This window comes from Amborella trichopoda, chromosome 13, assembly GCF_054954075.1.
Source record: "Amborella trichopoda isolate Santa Cruz 75 chromosome 13, AtrichopodaSantaCruz75HAP2 v2.0, whole genome shotgun sequence".
In the NCBI taxonomy this organism is placed as follows: Eukaryota; Viridiplantae; Streptophyta; class Magnoliopsida; order Amborellales; family Amborellaceae; genus Amborella; species Amborella trichopoda.
Genome location: NC_142348.1, coordinates 48,610,426 through 48,628,738, shown reverse-complemented (window position 1 = coordinate 48,628,738; position 18,313 = coordinate 48,610,426). Strand labels below are relative to the sequence as shown.

The window sequence follows — 18,313 nt, the reverse complement described above, 5'->3', positions numbered from 1 at the left end:
TATTTGGCCATTTTATTTTATTAAAAATAATTTTCTTATATATTTTTTGTTAGTGCGAGTTTAATAGAGGAATTGACGTCCAAAATTTGATGTCTCCAAAATTTGATGTCAAAATAGTTTATAAAGAAAATTAAAAATAAAATAGTATAGAGATGTGACATTGTGATTAGGACAATCTTAACTCTCCATTAAAAAATAGATGGTTGGATAAAGGGAAGATAGAATTTTTATGTTGTAAGAACATAAAAAGCATTCCCATAATAGTTTGTCTCTCAAATCTCAACTTATATGGCCCCCAAGTAAATATTATTTTGTATTGACAAAAATACCCTCATACAAATAGGAAAATGTCATATGGAGGTGATTTTGTACCACTTTGCCAATATAAGTGGATCTTTACAATACATACATGGGTACACAGAGGACATAGCCATGCTTTTCTATTAAATTTTAAATTGGGTAATTATAAAAGTGTCATCGATTGGATTCAAAATTAAAAAAAAAAACAATAATAATCTTAAACTCCAAAACAACCCAATTTGATATCTAATGGAAATAATTGTGACCTAAGAAAGATAAATAGTTTTGTGGTATACAATCCGGAGATGGTTCATGTACTTGAGGACATTATCCACTACAGTCTAGCTCAGCTCAGTAAAAACAATGACAAAACCATAACATCCTATCGAACAGGTTCGATTGCTTCTTAGTTTCCGACGCCACCAATCTCAGCCGTTCACCTGAACTCGAGCATACTGTAGACATGCTCGTGGACTCTTCTGAATTCTATCCAGTTTAAAGGCCTTGTCGCTCCCCCTCTCTCTCTCTCTCTCTCTCCATTTGCTATTACCACCATGAGTGCTACTAAATCTTTGAAGGCGACGTCCTAATATCTGGTAAAGAAAACCCAAAAACTCCCTCTCTTTTGGCCTAATAAGTGCTTTCATTCCTTCGTCATTCCCAGAATTTGAGGGTTTTCTTACTGTTCTTTTGTTGCAGTCTGTGTTGTTTCAGTGAACAATTAGGTTCTTCATGGCTGCTCAAGCTCTCACATCTTCATCCTTATTAACGCATTGTTGGTTGATTTCTGGTTCTAATAAGACCAGGATCCCTTTCCTTTCTCGACATGGTGAATTGAAATCAGAGGCTTTAGGTTTAGGCTTAGGTTTGAGCTTGTCGACTCAGAGTTTGGTTTATCGTTCTAGGGTTTCTGTGCCTTATGTGAAGAGACGATGTTCTATTACCACTGTGTTCATGATGTTGCCTACCGCGTAAGTTTTCATGGAAATTAGTGACATTTACATTTATTTTTCCTTTTCGTTTTGGTTGAGAAGGACCGTTTTTAAATGAAAGGGAAAAATAATGGAAGTTTTATGATGTTATTTTTACAGCAAACCAGAAAGGGCTTCCTCTGGTAAGGTTCCTAGGTAAGCTCATCCTCTTTTGTTAATTGCTTGCAGTTTAGTTTCTTTATTCCATTTCATTAGTTGATGGATTCATATGGAGTTCGCAAATTTGGGAACTAGAATTCAATGTTGGGAAACAGTTATCCATCAAAAAAAAAAAAAGATCCAAAAATGTTATTGGATTCATTGATGGGAAACATTTATTGTTCTTCATTAGTTTAAGGTTGTTAGATTGTTTATAGCATTCGTTTTCTGTAGATGGTCAGCTAGGGCTATAAAGTCTTTTGGCATGGCAGAGTTGGAAGCAAGGAAGCTTAAATACCCAAAAACAGGAACAGAAACCCTTCTTATGGGCATACTGGTTGAAGGTTAGCTTTGCCAACATACTGGAATATATTCTTTTAGCAACATTTGTTATTAAAGCGCATTTATTAAGTCAGTTTTGCCGTTTATCAGTTATTTTCTTACTCTGTTTCTCGTTCATATTTTCCTCTTCTTTTTCTGTGTTGTATATTGTCACACACGCATGCTTGCATTATGTGGACTGCGTACCTTCTTAATGATTTAGTCACCTGAGTCATATGTACACAAAGAATGCTTCATGCTTGTGTTTATACATAAGTAATTGCCTCAATATTTATTCTAGCAGTGTAAGCATCATTTTTCAATCAGGTGTGAACCCCAAATAATGATGACTCTCTGGGTAAAACAATAGAACTATGGATGTCTCTATGAACTCCATATTTTTCTCAGTGTATTCCAGGATGCATCTTGATGGTCTTCAAGTTTATTGAAGCTAAGCTCTTCCTTACAATTTGAGCTAGGCTCTTTTATATGTTTCAAATTGGGTCTGATCTGAAAAGTTTTTTATATGAGGCAAGAAAAACATCATAAACTTTGGAGTTATGTTTCATGAAATGTATCCAGAAAATGTGTAGAAATCATCAATGAAGGTGGAGGTGAATGATAATTTGGAGTGAATTTTTATGGAACGGGAGAAACTTCCTGTACAATGTACTCCACAAGGTCAAGACGAGAGGTACTGTTCACTTTGAGATGTCATAAAATATGGAGTGGTTGCTTATCATAAACATAGTCCAACAATTATAATTTTGTATGAGAACTGAATGAAAAGAACCAAGTAAACTAGAAAAAAAAAAATGAACTTTATCAGAATTTAAATGTTCTGGCCTTTGGTGCCATGAATGGAACACTAGTAGGTAATGACAATAAATGGTTGAATCTAGAGTGGAAAAAAATGATACATGGTGGATGCACACTTGAGGCTCTAGATGGCTCCAAACAATTACCCTGGTTGAAAAGTATCAAATCTATCGGCTCTTCCAGTTTGCTTGCACACTGAGAAATCTTCAATATGATTGACATCACGAAGAAGAGCAACAAATTATTATGGTGGAGCATTCACTACAAATAAATACAACTTATGTTTAAATGGGAATATGGTGAGCACTAGTAAGTGATGAGGAGAAGATAGGGTTGCCTACCAGCTGAGGCACGGCTTGTGCATGCTCAAGCTTGGCTTGGCTTGGCTTGAGCTTGAACCTCCCAGCTTGAGCGGGATTAGTTAACGGATCATAAGCTTGAGCTTGGTTGTGCATGATTAAGGGAAAGTAAGCTCGAGCTTGGTTGTGCATGATTAAGGGAAAGTAAGCTTGAGCTTGGTTGTGCATGATTAAGGGAAAGTAACCTTAAGCTTGAGCTTGGCTTGTCATGTGTTGTTTCCTTAAAGCCCATAAACAAGCTAAGTCAAGCCATGAACAAGCTGACTATAAACCCATAAACAATGAAATATATAATATAAATGTCGCCATCAGAGGCTTATCCCAACTATTTGGGTTCGGCCACACGAATCCTGTTTTTTGGTTATGCTCTATCAAGGGCCATACCCTCAATGAGAACATAAGTTCCCATATCTTTTCTCACTTGTTTTCGTCCATGTCCTTTTTGGCCTTCCCCTTGCCCTTTTAGAGCCATTCACTTGAACCAAATCACATCTCCTAACTCGTATATTGGGTTTACGCTGCACATGGCCAGGCTACCTAAGTCTGCTGGAGCCACCCCTAAGTTCTTCCGAATGTATTCATTTCAAATTCTAACCTTTCTTGTCTCATCACTCATCCATCTCAACATTTTCATCTCTGCTACACTCATCTTATGGATATGTTATTTTTTGACCGCTTAACATTCCGTCTCAAAAGCAAAGCTGGTCTCATAACTATACTATAGAACTTTCCCTTCCGCTTCACTAGTATGCGAGGATCACATAAGACTCCAATTGCACATCTCCATTTTCCCACCCATCTCTTATTCTATATACGACATCTTCATCAATCTTTTCATTTTCCTAGATTATTGACCCAAGAGCAAAGCTGGTCTCGTAACTATACTATAGAACTTTCCCTTCCGCTTCATTGGTATGCGAGGATCACATAAGACTCCAATTGCACATCTCCATTTGTCCCACCCATCTCTTATTCTATATGCGACATCTTCATCAATCTTTTCATTTTCCTGGATTATTGACCCAAGATATCAAAAATACTCGCTTTTAGCTATTTCTTAGCCATCAATCTTAGCTACTTCCTTGTTTCTTTTCCTATTATTACTTGTAGACACCCCATTCTGTGATATTCTTGAACCCTTAAGACCTCACTATTCCAGAAAACCCCCAAACCATAGACTACCATAGTCCGTGATCCCTATCCTATGATCTAGAATTCTTTAGGACCATTGTTTTAATAATAAATCAAGTAAAAATAGCAAAAGAACTTATTTTTACCTGATTTTTTGTAGACAATATTACAAAAGCGCATGAATCACCCTATAATCAGAAACTGCTAATTTTGTTCAGATTTGGGCTGGACGGCACCTGTGCCGCCCAGCCCCTTTGACCCCCAAAATTGAATTTCAGCTGGCAGATTTGGTTGTTTTTAGAAGGTTATCATTTCATGCATTTTTTGGCCTTTAAATGACGTATTCTCGAGATCATTTTAGGGGAGGCCATTAAACCGTATGTTAGACGTTGTTAGCTTGTATGCCAGGAAAAACCTGAGACTCTGAGATACGAGAGAAGACCCTGAGAAAACCCTTTTTCCTAGCTTTAGGCCATTAAACATGCAGCCCTTAGGTTAAGAAAGCCATCCAGCCAAGCCAAGGCCTGATCAAAACCTAAAGAGAAACAAAGAGGACGCACGGCATAAACTCAGTCGGTCATGATACGGGTGAGGCTTCCTCGAAGCCTCGGGTTTGCCAAGCCAACTGGCGCAGCCAGGTATTCTTCTTATCCTTATTTTTTTGATTTTCATTATCTTTATTTTTTTAATTATTTTGTTAGATCTAAGATCTTATTGGCGTTTCATTCAATATTTCGTGCATTTGGATCAATGCTAGCTCTGCCACTAATCTAAGAGCAGATCTGCTTATTTCTGAGTAGATCTAACCTCATATTAGAATTCAATTGACCCCCACTCTCTGTCACTCTTAATAAAAATTAGATTGTGGTTCGAATCTGATTGATTCTTATCTTGAGATCGTCCCGATTTGCATCGTAAACATTACTAAAGTTGCATTCCATGTATTTTGTCTTAGTCTAGTTAATTTTAAAATATTTAGATTCTAGAGCATCCCACCAAAATTCTAACTTTGCATTGACGCCACTTCTAGTCTCATCGATCAAATCTATGAATCCGTGAACAGCATACACTATGGTACCTCAGCTTGTAAATGCCTAGTTGACTCATCGATAACTAAAACAAAGAGATATGGGCTCAACGCTAACCCTTGATGTAGGCTTATTGCCATTGAAAACTCACTTTCCCTCCACTAAGTTGTCCTTGCACTAGCTGGTGCTCCCTCATACATATCTCTCACCATGTTAATGTAGAATCTGGAGATTCCTTTCTTTTCCAACATCTACCAAATTAAATCTCTAGGTAGTAGGTACCTTGTCTAAGCTTTATCTAAATCAATAAAGACCATGTGGAGTCTTTTCCCTTCTCCCTGAACTTCTCAATCAACTGCTTAAGTAGGAAAATGACCTCAATTGTTGACCTCCTTGGCATAAAACCAAATTTAATTTTTGACACACTCGTTTCATACTTTAGTCATTGCTCAATCACTCTCTTCCACAACTTCATAATATGAATTATATAATATAATATGTGTTTTCCCTCTCTCTCTCTCTCTCTCTCTCTCTCTCTCATATATATATATATATATATATATATATATATATGGAAGAGACTACGCAACGCCTATATGCGAAATGCTGCAGTGATTTCGCCTATAGGCTCATCACCGCCTGAAAAAATTGAACAGCCTGGATAAAACGACCGCCACAGACTGCCACGGACATGCTAGGTCCATTACGGTAAAAAATCCACGCGGAAGCGTCACATACATTTCGTCGTTCGCTGCAAGTTCATTCAATAAACCACCACAGACATAGCAAGTCCTATTCATTTTCACCTATAAGCATTTTTAAGACTGTTGCTCTATATATATTCAAGCTATCAGATTTCACATTAGATGTTTATAAGTAATAGTGACCTTGTACCATTGGGAAATGATTGCATTGAATACAATCCAATCCCCTATATGTGTGAGTGTGAGTGTGTGTGTGTGTATTAAGTTAAGTATCCTCCTTGAGGTGGGGCGAACATAAGATAACATATATTGTATAATTTTTATGGGAAACGATTCTATGAACCAACCGGACGACGGCACACTATGGGCCAGATGGCCAAGATCAAAGGAGAAAGAGATGAAGGGCCAGATTTGCGTGCTAATGAAATTAGGATTTCGAGAAAATTAGGAGTCCAATGGATCCCAATTACACATTCATGTAGGTCTCATCAAGGTGCTGAAATAAAAAAAAATTGAATTCGCACCACCATTCTTGGCTATCGATTTCACCTCGCCTCCATCTGGCCTATATTGATAGGTCGGCTCGTAAAATCATTTTTCGCTTTTTTTATGTATTGGGTGATATATTAATCAAATTCAAGCCGAGCTCAAGCTGAGCTTGTCTTAGTTTGAGCTTGGCTTGTTTAATAAGTGAGTTAACAAGCTCAGCTGAGCTTAGCTTGTCAATCCAAATTATATTTTGCTCAAGCTTGGTGCGTACAAAGCCAAGACGAACTGGCTCTCAAGCTGGCTTGGTTTGCTGGCAGCCTTAGTAATGGATCATTTTTAATAATCATTAAACTTGTTTACATTTTCAGGCTCAAGCTTGCAGTGCATTTTCTATTTCTTCTATACACAACGCCTTTCTTTTTAGATTTTTTATGTTGTAGGTACAAGTCTTGCTGCAAAGTTTTTACGATCTAATGGAATAACTCTTTTCAAAATGCGGGATGAAACTGTCAAGTTACTTGGAAAGTCTGAGATGTACTTTTTCAGTCCTGAGCATCCGCCGTTAACTGAGCCGGCACAGAGAGCTCTAGACTGGGCTGTTGATGAAAAAATGAAATCAGGTAATACAAAGCTTATTCCTCTACTTATCCAATCCTTTCTTTGATGGACTTGTAACTTAAGGCACTCTGGCTTTTTATGTTCCTGTGAGTTTGATTGCAATCAAGCAATACTATAGAATGTTGCGTGTTATTATAGATTATGTAACCCAAAGACCTAGAAACATAGTTGTTGTTTCTTGGATACATTCTGATGAATCTTTAAGTATCTCTCTAAAGCAAATATTAAATGAGGTCGCCACATTTAGTATGGAAGTTCCTTGATCATGGAAGTTCCTTTTCAATCTCGTTAACAGAAGATGGCAATTAATTGAGCCTTATAAGTGGATGGATGTAATTGTCTGCTCAAATTTGATTCTTCGTTCTCAAGTTGACTCAAAAACGAAAAGAAAACGAGGCTCGTAACCATGTTGGCAAGCTGAATCAAAAAGAAGAAATAAGTTGACATGGTGGTTTCTCTTTGAAAGTCTTTTATCTATACAAAACTTTGTCTGTTTGTTTTGCTCCTTGAGAAAGTTAATCTAAGTTTTCAAAACCTCTATGAGTTACCAACATGCTAGATTAGGATTTTACTCAATGATTAGTAAACCATCATGCATCAATGAATCAATTGAATGTCCCTCTGGTCATGCTTTATTGAACCATCTAGTTATGCAAGCCTCGTCTTAAAAACTTAACATGTGCAGCACATTTCAGATTTTTGATGTCGTAAATAAAGTCATGTATTGGTCCTTGGATGAAAACTTGTTTTTTTAATCTAAATTTATATCACTATCACCATAAGTCCACAAGTATTTCGCCCTGTTTTCAACCATCATATCCCAAGTCATAAACCCCCTCCCCCTTCTCCCGCCAACAAACATTCTGCTCTTCCCCCTTGCCAAATCCACTCATATTTCTGCTCTCCCCCCCACCCCCAAACAAACAAAAAACCCCCAAAAAAAAGAGAAGAAAAAAACATGGAGTTTTTCTTGTGTAGTTCTGCGGTAGGAATCGATTTTGAGATGTAGTTGCTGCATGTCAGCTGCTAACCACTCGAGCCCAAGCCTGATGACCAAGTACTTGTCCATGGACTCCTAAGCATCGTCCATTAAAAAGATGAGTGGGATTATTATAGATCCAAATTATTCTGCTGTTGTGTTCATTGCACGTACAAAGGCCAAGTCATTCACTTGTTTTGCAGGATCCTGTTTCATCTCTTTATAAAAATATACAAAAAGTTTGGAGCATTTAAAATGTCAATGAATTTAAAAATCAAACTATCAATATGGCTTTTCTTTCGGGTAAATATGAATCACATAAAAACAAATTGTGGTATAAACATTGCATGCATGCATGCCAAGCTTTCCTTTGATGAAAGCACACTCAAAAATTGAATGGATAATTGTTGCAACTAGGTGCATTGATGCCATGAACATCTCATCTAGCTATATAGATGTGATGCATCTATAACGTGTTTAAGTTGCATGAAAGACATTAAAAATCCAAGTCACTAATACTTCAGTTCATGGAATTATAATTTATCAGATTGCCTTTATTCTTTTTTAATTGGGTTGCTTCTTTATTCTCTCTTGCATCTCAAGGTCCCAACCACGTCTCATATAGCATGTTCACACATGCTATTTATCTTATATTGTAGATTCTGTTTGTTTTCTCGGAAATTTGTCTCTTTATACTATCTTGAAGGTCCCTCATTATCTCAAAGTTGAAGCAAATCCAATGTTTGAGTAAGAAATGGTTGGTTCAAGCAAAAAAACAAAAAAAAAAAAAAATTTCTTTTTTCTTTTTTGTTGTGTGTGTGTTTTGTGGGGGGGGGGGGGAGGGGGAGGTGTTGTTTTGGGAGTGGTTGTGTATGTAATCTCCTATTCATGATTTTATACACTAGTCCATGCCCACTTCGATTGCCATAAACTGCTTGTGCATAACCCCTGGCCATTTTCTCGGTCACATACAACCGTAGCTGGTTTCCTGTAAAAAATATGACAGTATGGATTGATATGAAAGAAAAGAAACTAAAGATAGAGAGAATGACGCTACTCCACAAAACGCTTAATGGAGGGAGACTTTTTTTGAATAAAATTAATGGAGGGAGACTTCTCTTCTCTGGAACCCCAACTTACAGTTAAAGATCGCCTTTTCTTTCTGGGGGCATTTGGATACCCTGTAGTGTAATCCGAGATCAAAGAAATTATATATCTTGAGGTTGTAGGACTTGCCTATTTCTTTCCCCAAGAAAACATAGCCCTTTAATAGTCATTGATAATTAGAATGTTGTGAACTACTACTTTAATTTGCATTACTTGTTTTCGATTGTTTAGTTTTGAGGAACCCAATGAGAGATTGGTGTTGAATTGCAGGTGAGGATGGGGAGGTAACCAACACCCACTTGCTTCTTGGCATTTGGTCTCAGAAAGAGTCTGCTGGTCACAAGATAATGGCTACTCTTGCGTTTGATGACAAGAAAGCTGAGGAGCTGGCCAAATCTGTAAGTCTCTCTTTCCTCAATCTGATATATATATATAGGGTGAGGTTCATATAAGGTGTCCACCTTATATTATACAAGTAGGGCACATCTCTAAATTTAACCGGAAAATGTAGTTTTGGTAACCGAAACCTTATAATGGCTTGAAAATCCGTATTCAACCCTAATTATGAAATTTAAAACTTCAAAACATGTCCAGATTGAGCAGATATATAAACTCTTAGAAATCTTGAAAATAGACTGTCTAAATAGCTTTTTACAAGATGCACAATTTTTAGGACGTGAAGTTTTTTTTTGTATGGTATCCATACACCTTGAGGGCGAGATGATCAAGTACAAGGTTTCCCACATGTGCACACGTGGGTGCACACGCATTTTTATGTATGTGTATGTGTGCACGTGTGGGGTTAATGTTTCTAAACTGGGCCTGACCCTGGTGAAATAACTTGGCCGAGTCCTTTCGGACTTGGCCAAGTAGTGTATAAGACAAAAAAGCTAACAATTTTAAAAAGCAAAGAATTTATCAAAAATCAGGAAAAAGCAAAATAAGTTTTCAAATTCATTAGAACCCCATAAAAGTCCAAAAATATACATAAAGATGGATTATTGAAATTTTTTATTTGTACCTTTAAATATTCAGAAAAATAAAAATTGGAGCATGTTGAGAGAACTTCCCAAATCATTATAAAAACTATATAAATTATCTTAAAATGTATTTTTAATTATTTAATTAAAATCTTTTAATAAAAAATTAGGCAGGTTTAATCATTTTAAACATGGGCAGAGTTGGCCCTTGGAACTCGCCTCGGCCATACAAGTTATTCAACCAAGTTCCCAGTGGACTCGGCTGAGTCCTGAAATGTTGGTGTGGGTTTTGTTAGAGGACCTTTAAGAAAGAGAGAGAAAAGACATTTCTGTGTGGGAGACCTTTAAGAAAGAGAGAGAACAGACATTTCTGTGTGGGAGATCTTTTTCTCAGAGAGAGAGAGAGAGAGAGAGAGAGAGAGGAATTTTAGAGTAAGAATCTAATGTGCTTTTTAAACAGATGGACAAGGATGTGATTCTCACCACCAAGTAGCAAAGCAATACAAAGAAAAAACAAGCGGTCAATCAATGGCGGTGACTTTTTCCAAGTGAGCAATTTGATTGGAAGAAGTCGAAAATTTTTGCTTAGACTTGGAATCTAGGAGTTCGGATTTCTAAAGAGGGTCTTCACTGTAACTTGTGATTGAAATGGAATTGATGCTCCATCCATCTCCATTGTTGTGCGCCACTGGGTTAGAAGCCCTGCTTGCTCCATTGGAGTTGCAGGGCAACTTAGGCTCAGCACACAGGTTCCATGCTACTTTGCTTACTCAATGCTATGCAGATGATATGGTGGGTGCTCTAATAATTAATTGGAACATTTTAGATGAGGTCATAATCCAGTGGTGTTCCTTTTCAAAAATCCATCTTAGAGATGGATTTAGGATTTGAAAGACATCCCAAGTTGTAATAGGTGCATTTCCTCTTTGGATCCATGATTTTTGTAACTTACTAAATTAGTACAGACCTGATAATATGGGAAACTTTTGAAATAAATGGTGATGAATGGTAAAAAATAGAACTACATCACTAGCACAGACCTAGAAGTCTTCGGTTCTAAATCCCTTTCTAAGAACTAGATTATCTTTCTATGAACTACATTATCTTTGCTTGTTAAAAATCCCCACAAGGTTATAGAAAAGGGGGATGTAGTTTTTCCCATCTTTTAAAAATGCCCACAAGGTAATAAAAATGCTCATAGTTATAGAGAAGGGTATACGTCTTTTTTCATGTATTTTATTGTATTGGTAGGTATTTTGTATCATATGTAATATTGTTTAATTATTTAACATTTTTAATAATCAATAATAACAAATTCAACCACCTAGCGACCTAGGCAGTGTAGGGGGCCAATCACACGAAGTAGAGCCTAGGCAGGGTCTAATTCAGTTGTGTATCTGGGTGCCCGCCTATGTAGATCACCTAAGCTAGGTGGCCCGAGGGTACACCTTGGCCGTGGGTGGAAAAGGGACCTCTGGAAAATGTCGATTTCCCATGAAAAATGTCGATTTCCCACCAAAAGTGGGGAAAAGGGTTTTATAGGGTATTTCAGCCCTTTAATATTTATTTATGTTGAGGGACAGTCACTTGATGTGACGATAAAAAGGCTGGGCTAGCCGGCGCAAGAGAACAGTTTCGAATTATGAGAGTGGCTATTTTGTACATAAAAAGCAAAAGGTTGGGACCATTTTTAGCTCACCCCTCTTGGGATGATGGGACCCTATATAGGTGGGATCAGTACTGGGTTATGCCCTTTAATATTTATTTATGATGATTTGGAGCTTGAAAGACACCCCCCAAAAACAAGAATTTGTAATTTTTTGAAGATCATAAAAAATTCAAATTTTTTATTTTTTGCAAAATTGAAAAGTATTCAATCAAATACTTTTTGAGACTTGATGTGGTTGTAAAAAATGACATTTGGTAACCAAACACTGATTCGAGCTAAGTTTGATTGGGTTTTGAGAGGTTGGTGTATTTCATTTTGTTGGTTTCAATTTGGTTATTGTGTATGTGGAATGTTTTCCATTTTTCATTTATGTGATTTGTAATGCAAAATTGACATAATGGATGAATCTTGGGCAATTTTTCTCTCGTTAAATATTTTAGATTTTTTGTCATTCAATTTCATAGTTGAAACTCCAAAGCCATGTATATTTAAATTTGAACTGCGCAATAAAATAAGAACAATTGTTTCACGTGGGCTGGACTGTATTTCTACAATATGTTGTTTAAAGGTATAAAGCATCCATTTTAAAGATGAATGCAAATACTTAGTCCATCTAAAAACAATTGTAAATGATGGTTTAAATGTTTTCTTAATAATGATCTTCATGCTAAAGATTATATATTCTCTAAAAATTAGGATTAAATTATATTTAAAAAATATATTTATTACCAAGCCTGCATTTCTACATGTGCGGGCTTGCCTGCATGCTAACCGTATCCATAAAATAACATACAAAAAATTATGAAAAATATTCTTTAAAAAAGAAAGTAGATGTTCTATGTACACAATCATGGGGGCTAAGTAACAAGTAGAACGCCTCAAATATTCCCCCTCGCCCCAAAAAACATTTTGTTTGCAGGCAACAAAATTTCCCATCTTGAATATTGCTCTGCCATCTTGAATATTGTTCATAATGTCTAGTAACTTTTAATTATTTTTGGCTAGAATATGTGATTTTTAGGCAATTACTTTGCATAAACTAAAAAATATTTTCAAACAAATGAACTTACATGCAGAACTGCATATGGGTTTCCAGCGAGCCTTAATGTATGCTACCAAATAATAGATAATAAGGATTAAATTTAGGGGTTGTCTACAAAAAGAACATTTATATATAGGATTGTATACAAATAAATCATTTACTTTTTTTATGTAAAAATGTAACAATTATTCCTATTCATTAGATGGCTTAGGGTAAGTCACAAAGTTCGAGAAATTTGTTTTTGAATTTTGAGTCTATTCAATGATATTTCTACAATCGCCCAATTTGAAATCCAAAGGACATGAATGATTGTGACTTTTTTGTACAAAAATAAATGGTCTCTCTGCTTACTTTTCTATATCATAAGTGACCCATCATCTGTTTGATCTAGATTTGATTTCTCATGATATTCTATATTTAATTTTTTATACAAATTATATGAATATAAAAATTGGTAATAAGGTTCACCCAAAAAAAATGTAACAAAAATATTTTCAAAAAAAAGTGACCAAACTATCCCTAAAACTCTTAGGGGCATTTTGGTTATTTTAGTTTATCACTAATATTTTTTCTAGCATATTTTTCATAGGTGCGAACTTAAAAGAGGGTTAGACCTGGGGTGGCAATGGACTCGGACCTGACCCATACCCGTCGGGTATAGCCGATAAGGGTCAGGGTATGGGTCCAAGTTTTGGACCCACGGGTAAAGTCCGGGTCCAATAAAGAATACCCGGATAGTCTCGGGTCCAGGTATGGGTCCTACTATACAAGACTCGGTGGGTACCCGAATCCAAATTTTTAGATTACCCAAAGGCCAAAGCCCCAATCCTAATATCCTTTTAATACTTGTTGTCTTCTCCTAGTTCTCCAAACGGCCAAACCCCATCACCATCCTCCCTCTCTCAGTTTATTGGAGACATAGTTATTTTTTTGGATCTCAAATGTCTATCTCTCTCTCTCTCTCTAATCACCCACCTCTCAAAAATTAGTTCTTCTTTGTTCACCATTGTAGGCTACAGAAAAGGAAGCTCATAGGGAGGGTGGCAATAGACCCATCCAGACCCAGGACCCGACAGGTATGGGTATGAGTCCAACTTTTGGACCCGATGGGTCGGGTCCGAGTCCAAAACCTGGACCCAAATATATTCAGGTGTGAGTTCGGGTCCAGCCGGACCCGACCCATTGCCGACCCTAGTTGGACCCTCCAATTTGGTGTCACTATTGCTAGAAAAAATTTAAAATAAAATATTGTTTTGTGATCAGGGTCATCTTAACTGTCTATTTAGATTTAAGCCTACGAGAGAGGTGTCCTATAAGACTTTCCTAAACCCAGGGGTGTATAGAAAGCTTTCCCATTATAAGCTAGCCTATTAGTTTTGGGATTGTCTACAAAGAGGCCGTTTATCTTTGGGTGCAGTTTCCATACGAATGCCTCCGTAGGTGTAGAGGTACGGTGCCTTTCAAATTTTATCATGGTATATAATTTTGATATAAAATGTTATTAAGATTATCTTAAAATATGTTTTTATATCTAATTATAAAATTTTAAATTTCAAAAATGGTTAAAATCAAGTAGATCTATAAACATATGAAAATCTTGAAAATGAACAGTGTAGATAATATGTTGTAAAATGCATTATTTTTTAGACTTAAAATCTTTTTATTTTTCATAGTCATACATCTCGATGTCGAGATGATCAATCAAAGGGTTTTTCAACATTAAAACTATCTTTTCCGATGGATTTTTGTTGGGGCATCCATAGTTTTACATTATAAGGTAGCATCTTTATATAAACTTTTTCCTTTATCTTTCGTATATGGAGGTCACAATCATTCTCACTCATTAGATTTTACATGGCACGAGTTGGAGTGAGTTACGAAGCCCAAGAAATTTTATTTTGGAACATTGTGTATATTCAATGACACTCTTACGACAACTTATTTTGAAATTAAAAGGCAAAAATAATTGTGACCTCTATATACAAAAGATAAATAGCATTCTTGTAAATAATCCCATTAGGTTTAGCCATGTCAATCGAACCTCTTGCCGACTTAGGGGTAAAAAACGCTCAACGATGAAATTCTTACTTTTCAAAAGAAATACAGGCTATGGTGCATAGCATCTCAACCGTTCATTTCTAAAGTGCAAGAATTAAGATTTTACTTATCAGGAGTACAATACGAAGTGGACAATACCTTCTATGGACTACGGTAACGAAGTACGCTGGTACAGAGTACAGACCAACTTTCCCAAAGTTGATTGGCTTTATCATACACGTCCTGTGCAGATAACACCATTCACAGCCAGGTTCCGCAGATAACACCATTCACGTCCTGTGCAGATAACACCATTCACACCAGATAACACCATTCTTCAGAGCTAGAATTCATCTTAACCGTGCATCGATCACGACGAGTAGTGGATGAAATAACATAAACATCACGAATGGTCATACTCCAAACATAAGAAGGAACATCAAAGCATAGTGCTTGAAACCCGAGAAACCCTCTATGATGAACTGAAAATCTATTTTCGCACTCACAAAATTTGAAGCTCTAAAAATTGTGCACATCTTACAAAATAGTCTAGATAATAAGTTACAAAATACATTATTTTAAAATTTTAAAATTCTTTATTCTCAAATCCATGATTATTGAAATCTAAAACCAATTTGAGGCTTCTAAGTCACTATAAAAATACGTATCCATGATTATTGAAGTCTAAGATAAATGGTCTCGTTGTATACAATTCCAAAATATTATGAATAATAGTTGAAGCAAAGTTGCCAGATTTGTTTCACTTCAGTCGAAGAAGCCGAAGTCTTCGAATTTTTTACCTAGATCGAAGTGAAGCAAAGCTCCAGTGCATCCATTTCGGCTCGCTTCTGGCCGCCTCAGCCCACTTCAGTCTGATCCGACTTCTTCGGATGAAGCACAAAATTTTGGCATGCTTCGGTGTGATTCGGCCTCTTTGGCTAAAGGTTCAGCCCCTTCGGCCGAGGCATATAATTGAATATTTTATTGTATATTTATTTTATATTTTTTATTATTTTAATATATTTATATATATAAATATATATTTTATTTATATTAAATATTATTTAAAATTGCAATGTCTTCCTCCAAATTGGTCACAGCACCGAATTGTTTCGTTTTTCCATCCAAACCGAACAAGAGATGGTTCATTATTTTTTTATAGAATCCAAAGCCTTGCGCCAACGAAAAATGAAAGTAGCTTTCCTTCTGCTTCAAGTTTTAAAAGCTTCGAGAAAAGAATCTATTTCTAATTTCTCCTTTTCGAGTTATTCTTCAGTGGAAAGAGAGTAGCGTGGGACATGCAAACTCCTCGTCATAACCCCTATTTTTTCTTTTTAAAGTATTAGTCTTTTTAACTCTTATTTATGCCCTTATTTAAGTGTATGGAGTTGAAGATTGTATACTACAAACCTTTTCCTTTTATAAATGGTCACAATCCCTAAGAGCCATCAAATATGAAATTAGGTGGCTGAGAGTGTTATACAAAGTTTTGGAAAAAAAAAAATTTCTGTCAGATTTTGAATGTGATTAATACTACACGCTTAACAATTTGATTTTAAATTTAATTCCAAATCTAAAAGTTAAAGATGATTGTGACTTTTTTTGTACCTAACATAGATAGTTCTATTGTAAATTATTCTTATTGGACTTTCACAATTTTGTTATTGGACTTGGGAGTGGCAGTTGGGTTAGGTCGACCGGCAGATCCGGTAGGTCGACCCCAACTAGGTCTGGGTCTGGATCTAGGTCCACGTTTTGGACCCAACGGGTTGTGTCCAAGTCCATAGCCGGATCTAGGTCCTGGTTGACCCCATCCAGTGTAAGTATATAAAACATATACAAATATGTAATATATAGTATGTAAATTAATTTTCTTATTTCTTTTATTTCTAGACCCAGGTTCTGGTTTGATCTGGGTCCAAATGACTTAAACCCAATCCGGAGTGGATCCTTGTTGAAGACACTTAGACCAACCGGGTGTCCAGGTGGGGTCCAAGTCCATGTAAAAGCTTAGTTGGGTCAGGTCTAGGTTGGCCAGTTGCCATTCCCATAGGCCAGTTGACTCATAAAACCGTTTCCCGTTAAATAAAACTAAAAATGACAAATTTAGTTCCAATCAGTCTTATGGGAGTGGACTTGGGCGAGTAACTCTGACTTTGCCTATGGGTGAGACAGAGTAAACCCGAGTTGTGTACACAACATAAAAAATAGGGAAAATATCTCTTTATCTCCTATTTTTTACTTCTATATCTCATAAAAAATAGGTAAAATTATCGTATTGTTGTGAAAAAATTTTGTATATAATTTGGATTTTTGGACAAAGATTGGCGTGTGTTTTTTGCCGTAATCTTTATTTTTATATTTTTTTGAATTCTTTAAAGTGTCCCCACCTATAAATTAATTCTTTTTAAATCTTTTTTTTGATACTTTTTTTATGCTTATTTGGACTTTTTAATGTTGCTTTTCATTTTACTTTACTTGCACTACCTTTCTTTTAATTTTTTTCAATTTGTCTTATATTTTTAATTTATCTAGGGCTTCAATTTGTCTTATATTTTTAATTTATCTAGGGCTTCAATTTGTCTTATATTTTTAATTTATCTAGGGCTTTTGGCCCTATACAAGACTCAGCAAAGTCCACTCCAACTTGACTGAGTAACTCTCCTCTTAAGTACTATTTATGATTTTTCATATGGGCAAGTTTTCTATGCTTCCCCTGCAACATAAAACTTATCTACTTCCACTTATCCAACCGTCCATTTTGAATAGAGGGCTAAGTTTGCCGTAATCACAATGTCACGTCTCTACATTATTTTATTTTTAATTTTTTTTTTTATAAACTATTTTGATGCCGAATTTTGTACATCCAATCCTCTATTAAACTTTCACTAGCGAAAAATATAAAAAAAATATTTCCAATAAAATAAAATGACCAAAATACCCCTGAAAATTTAAAGGGGTATTTTGGTCATTATATTTTATCGAAAATTTATTTTAAATATTTTTTATAGGTGCGCCCCATTGAGAAGATGGCATCTACCAAATTTCATATTCATACAATTTATATAAAAATAAAAATAAAAATAAAATACTTTGAGACGTCGGATCTAAGATCAAACAGTGAGTAGCTCTCTTGATCAAAATTGGACAGTTGGATGGTAGGGGAAGCATAGATCTTCTATGTTGTAGGCAAAGTATAGAAACCTTTCCCTTTTCATATTATCCTAAGAGATTGTGTACTATGAGACTATTTACCATTGTTACAAGGATGTCACAATCACTATATTACAACTACCTGTAGACCTCAGAGTTCTAAATCATACATCTGCCATTGAATGATTTGAATCAGACAGATTATAATTTGAATGGTAGTAGTTCAAGTATGAGAGCGTATGGTATATGAAGCCTTTTAACATAATAACCATCAGAAGGCTGATGTCCACCACCCATCAATCCTGATTAAAGTGTGACTAAAGTTAAGGTAACCTTATTACAGCTTAACCAAGGTGATCATTCCTTTTAGAGTGTTTGATGGACATTGGAGATCTCCATCTGCCTTCTTGTTGTTTTATATGAACTCATGGTTTTATGTGAGAAAGT

At 35.8% G+C, this 18,313-nt stretch overlaps 1 protein-coding gene and 1 long non-coding RNA gene across 2 annotated transcripts; one reads left to right on the top strand and one right to left on the bottom strand.

The window, feature by feature from the left end:
* The first annotated feature begins 410 nt into the window (after positions 1-410).
* On the top strand, positions 411-10,961 carry LOC18446050 (ATP-dependent Clp protease ATP-binding subunit CLPT1, chloroplastic). The gene is made up of 7 exons (XM_006856176.4): positions 411-896; positions 1,000-1,271; positions 1,392-1,427; positions 1,665-1,774; positions 6,722-6,901; positions 9,256-9,383; positions 10,426-10,961. The coding sequence occupies exons 2-7, from the start codon at positions 1,033-1,035 to the stop codon at positions 10,456-10,458; spliced, it is 726 nt and encodes a 241-aa protein (XP_006856238.1). The 5' UTR covers positions 411-896; positions 1,000-1,032; the 3' UTR covers positions 10,459-10,961.
* Positions 10,962-14,740: 3,779 nt separating this feature from the next.
* LOC148779298 (uncharacterized) lies at positions 14,741-15,661 on the bottom strand. Its single transcript, XR_016048361.1, has 2 exons — positions 15,514-15,661; positions 14,741-15,010 (listed from the first exon to the last, which is right to left on the bottom strand). It is a non-coding gene; the product is annotated as an uncharacterized LOC148779298 (long non-coding RNA).
* Between the last annotated feature and the right edge of the window lie 2,652 nt (positions 15,662-18,313).

Coding starts and splice junctions, on each gene's coding strand:
- LOC18446050 (XM_006856176.4), top strand. CDS start 1,033: ATGGCTGCTCAAGCTCTCACATCTTCATCCTTATTAACGCATTGTTGG. Junction 1,272..1,391: donor TTCATGATGTTGCCTACCGC/GTAAGTTTTCAT, acceptor TTATTTTTACAG/CAAACCAGAAAGGGCTTCCT. Junction 6,902..9,255: donor TGATGAAAAAATGAAATCAG/GTAATACAAAGC, acceptor GTTGAATTGCAG/GTGAGGATGGGGAGGTAACC.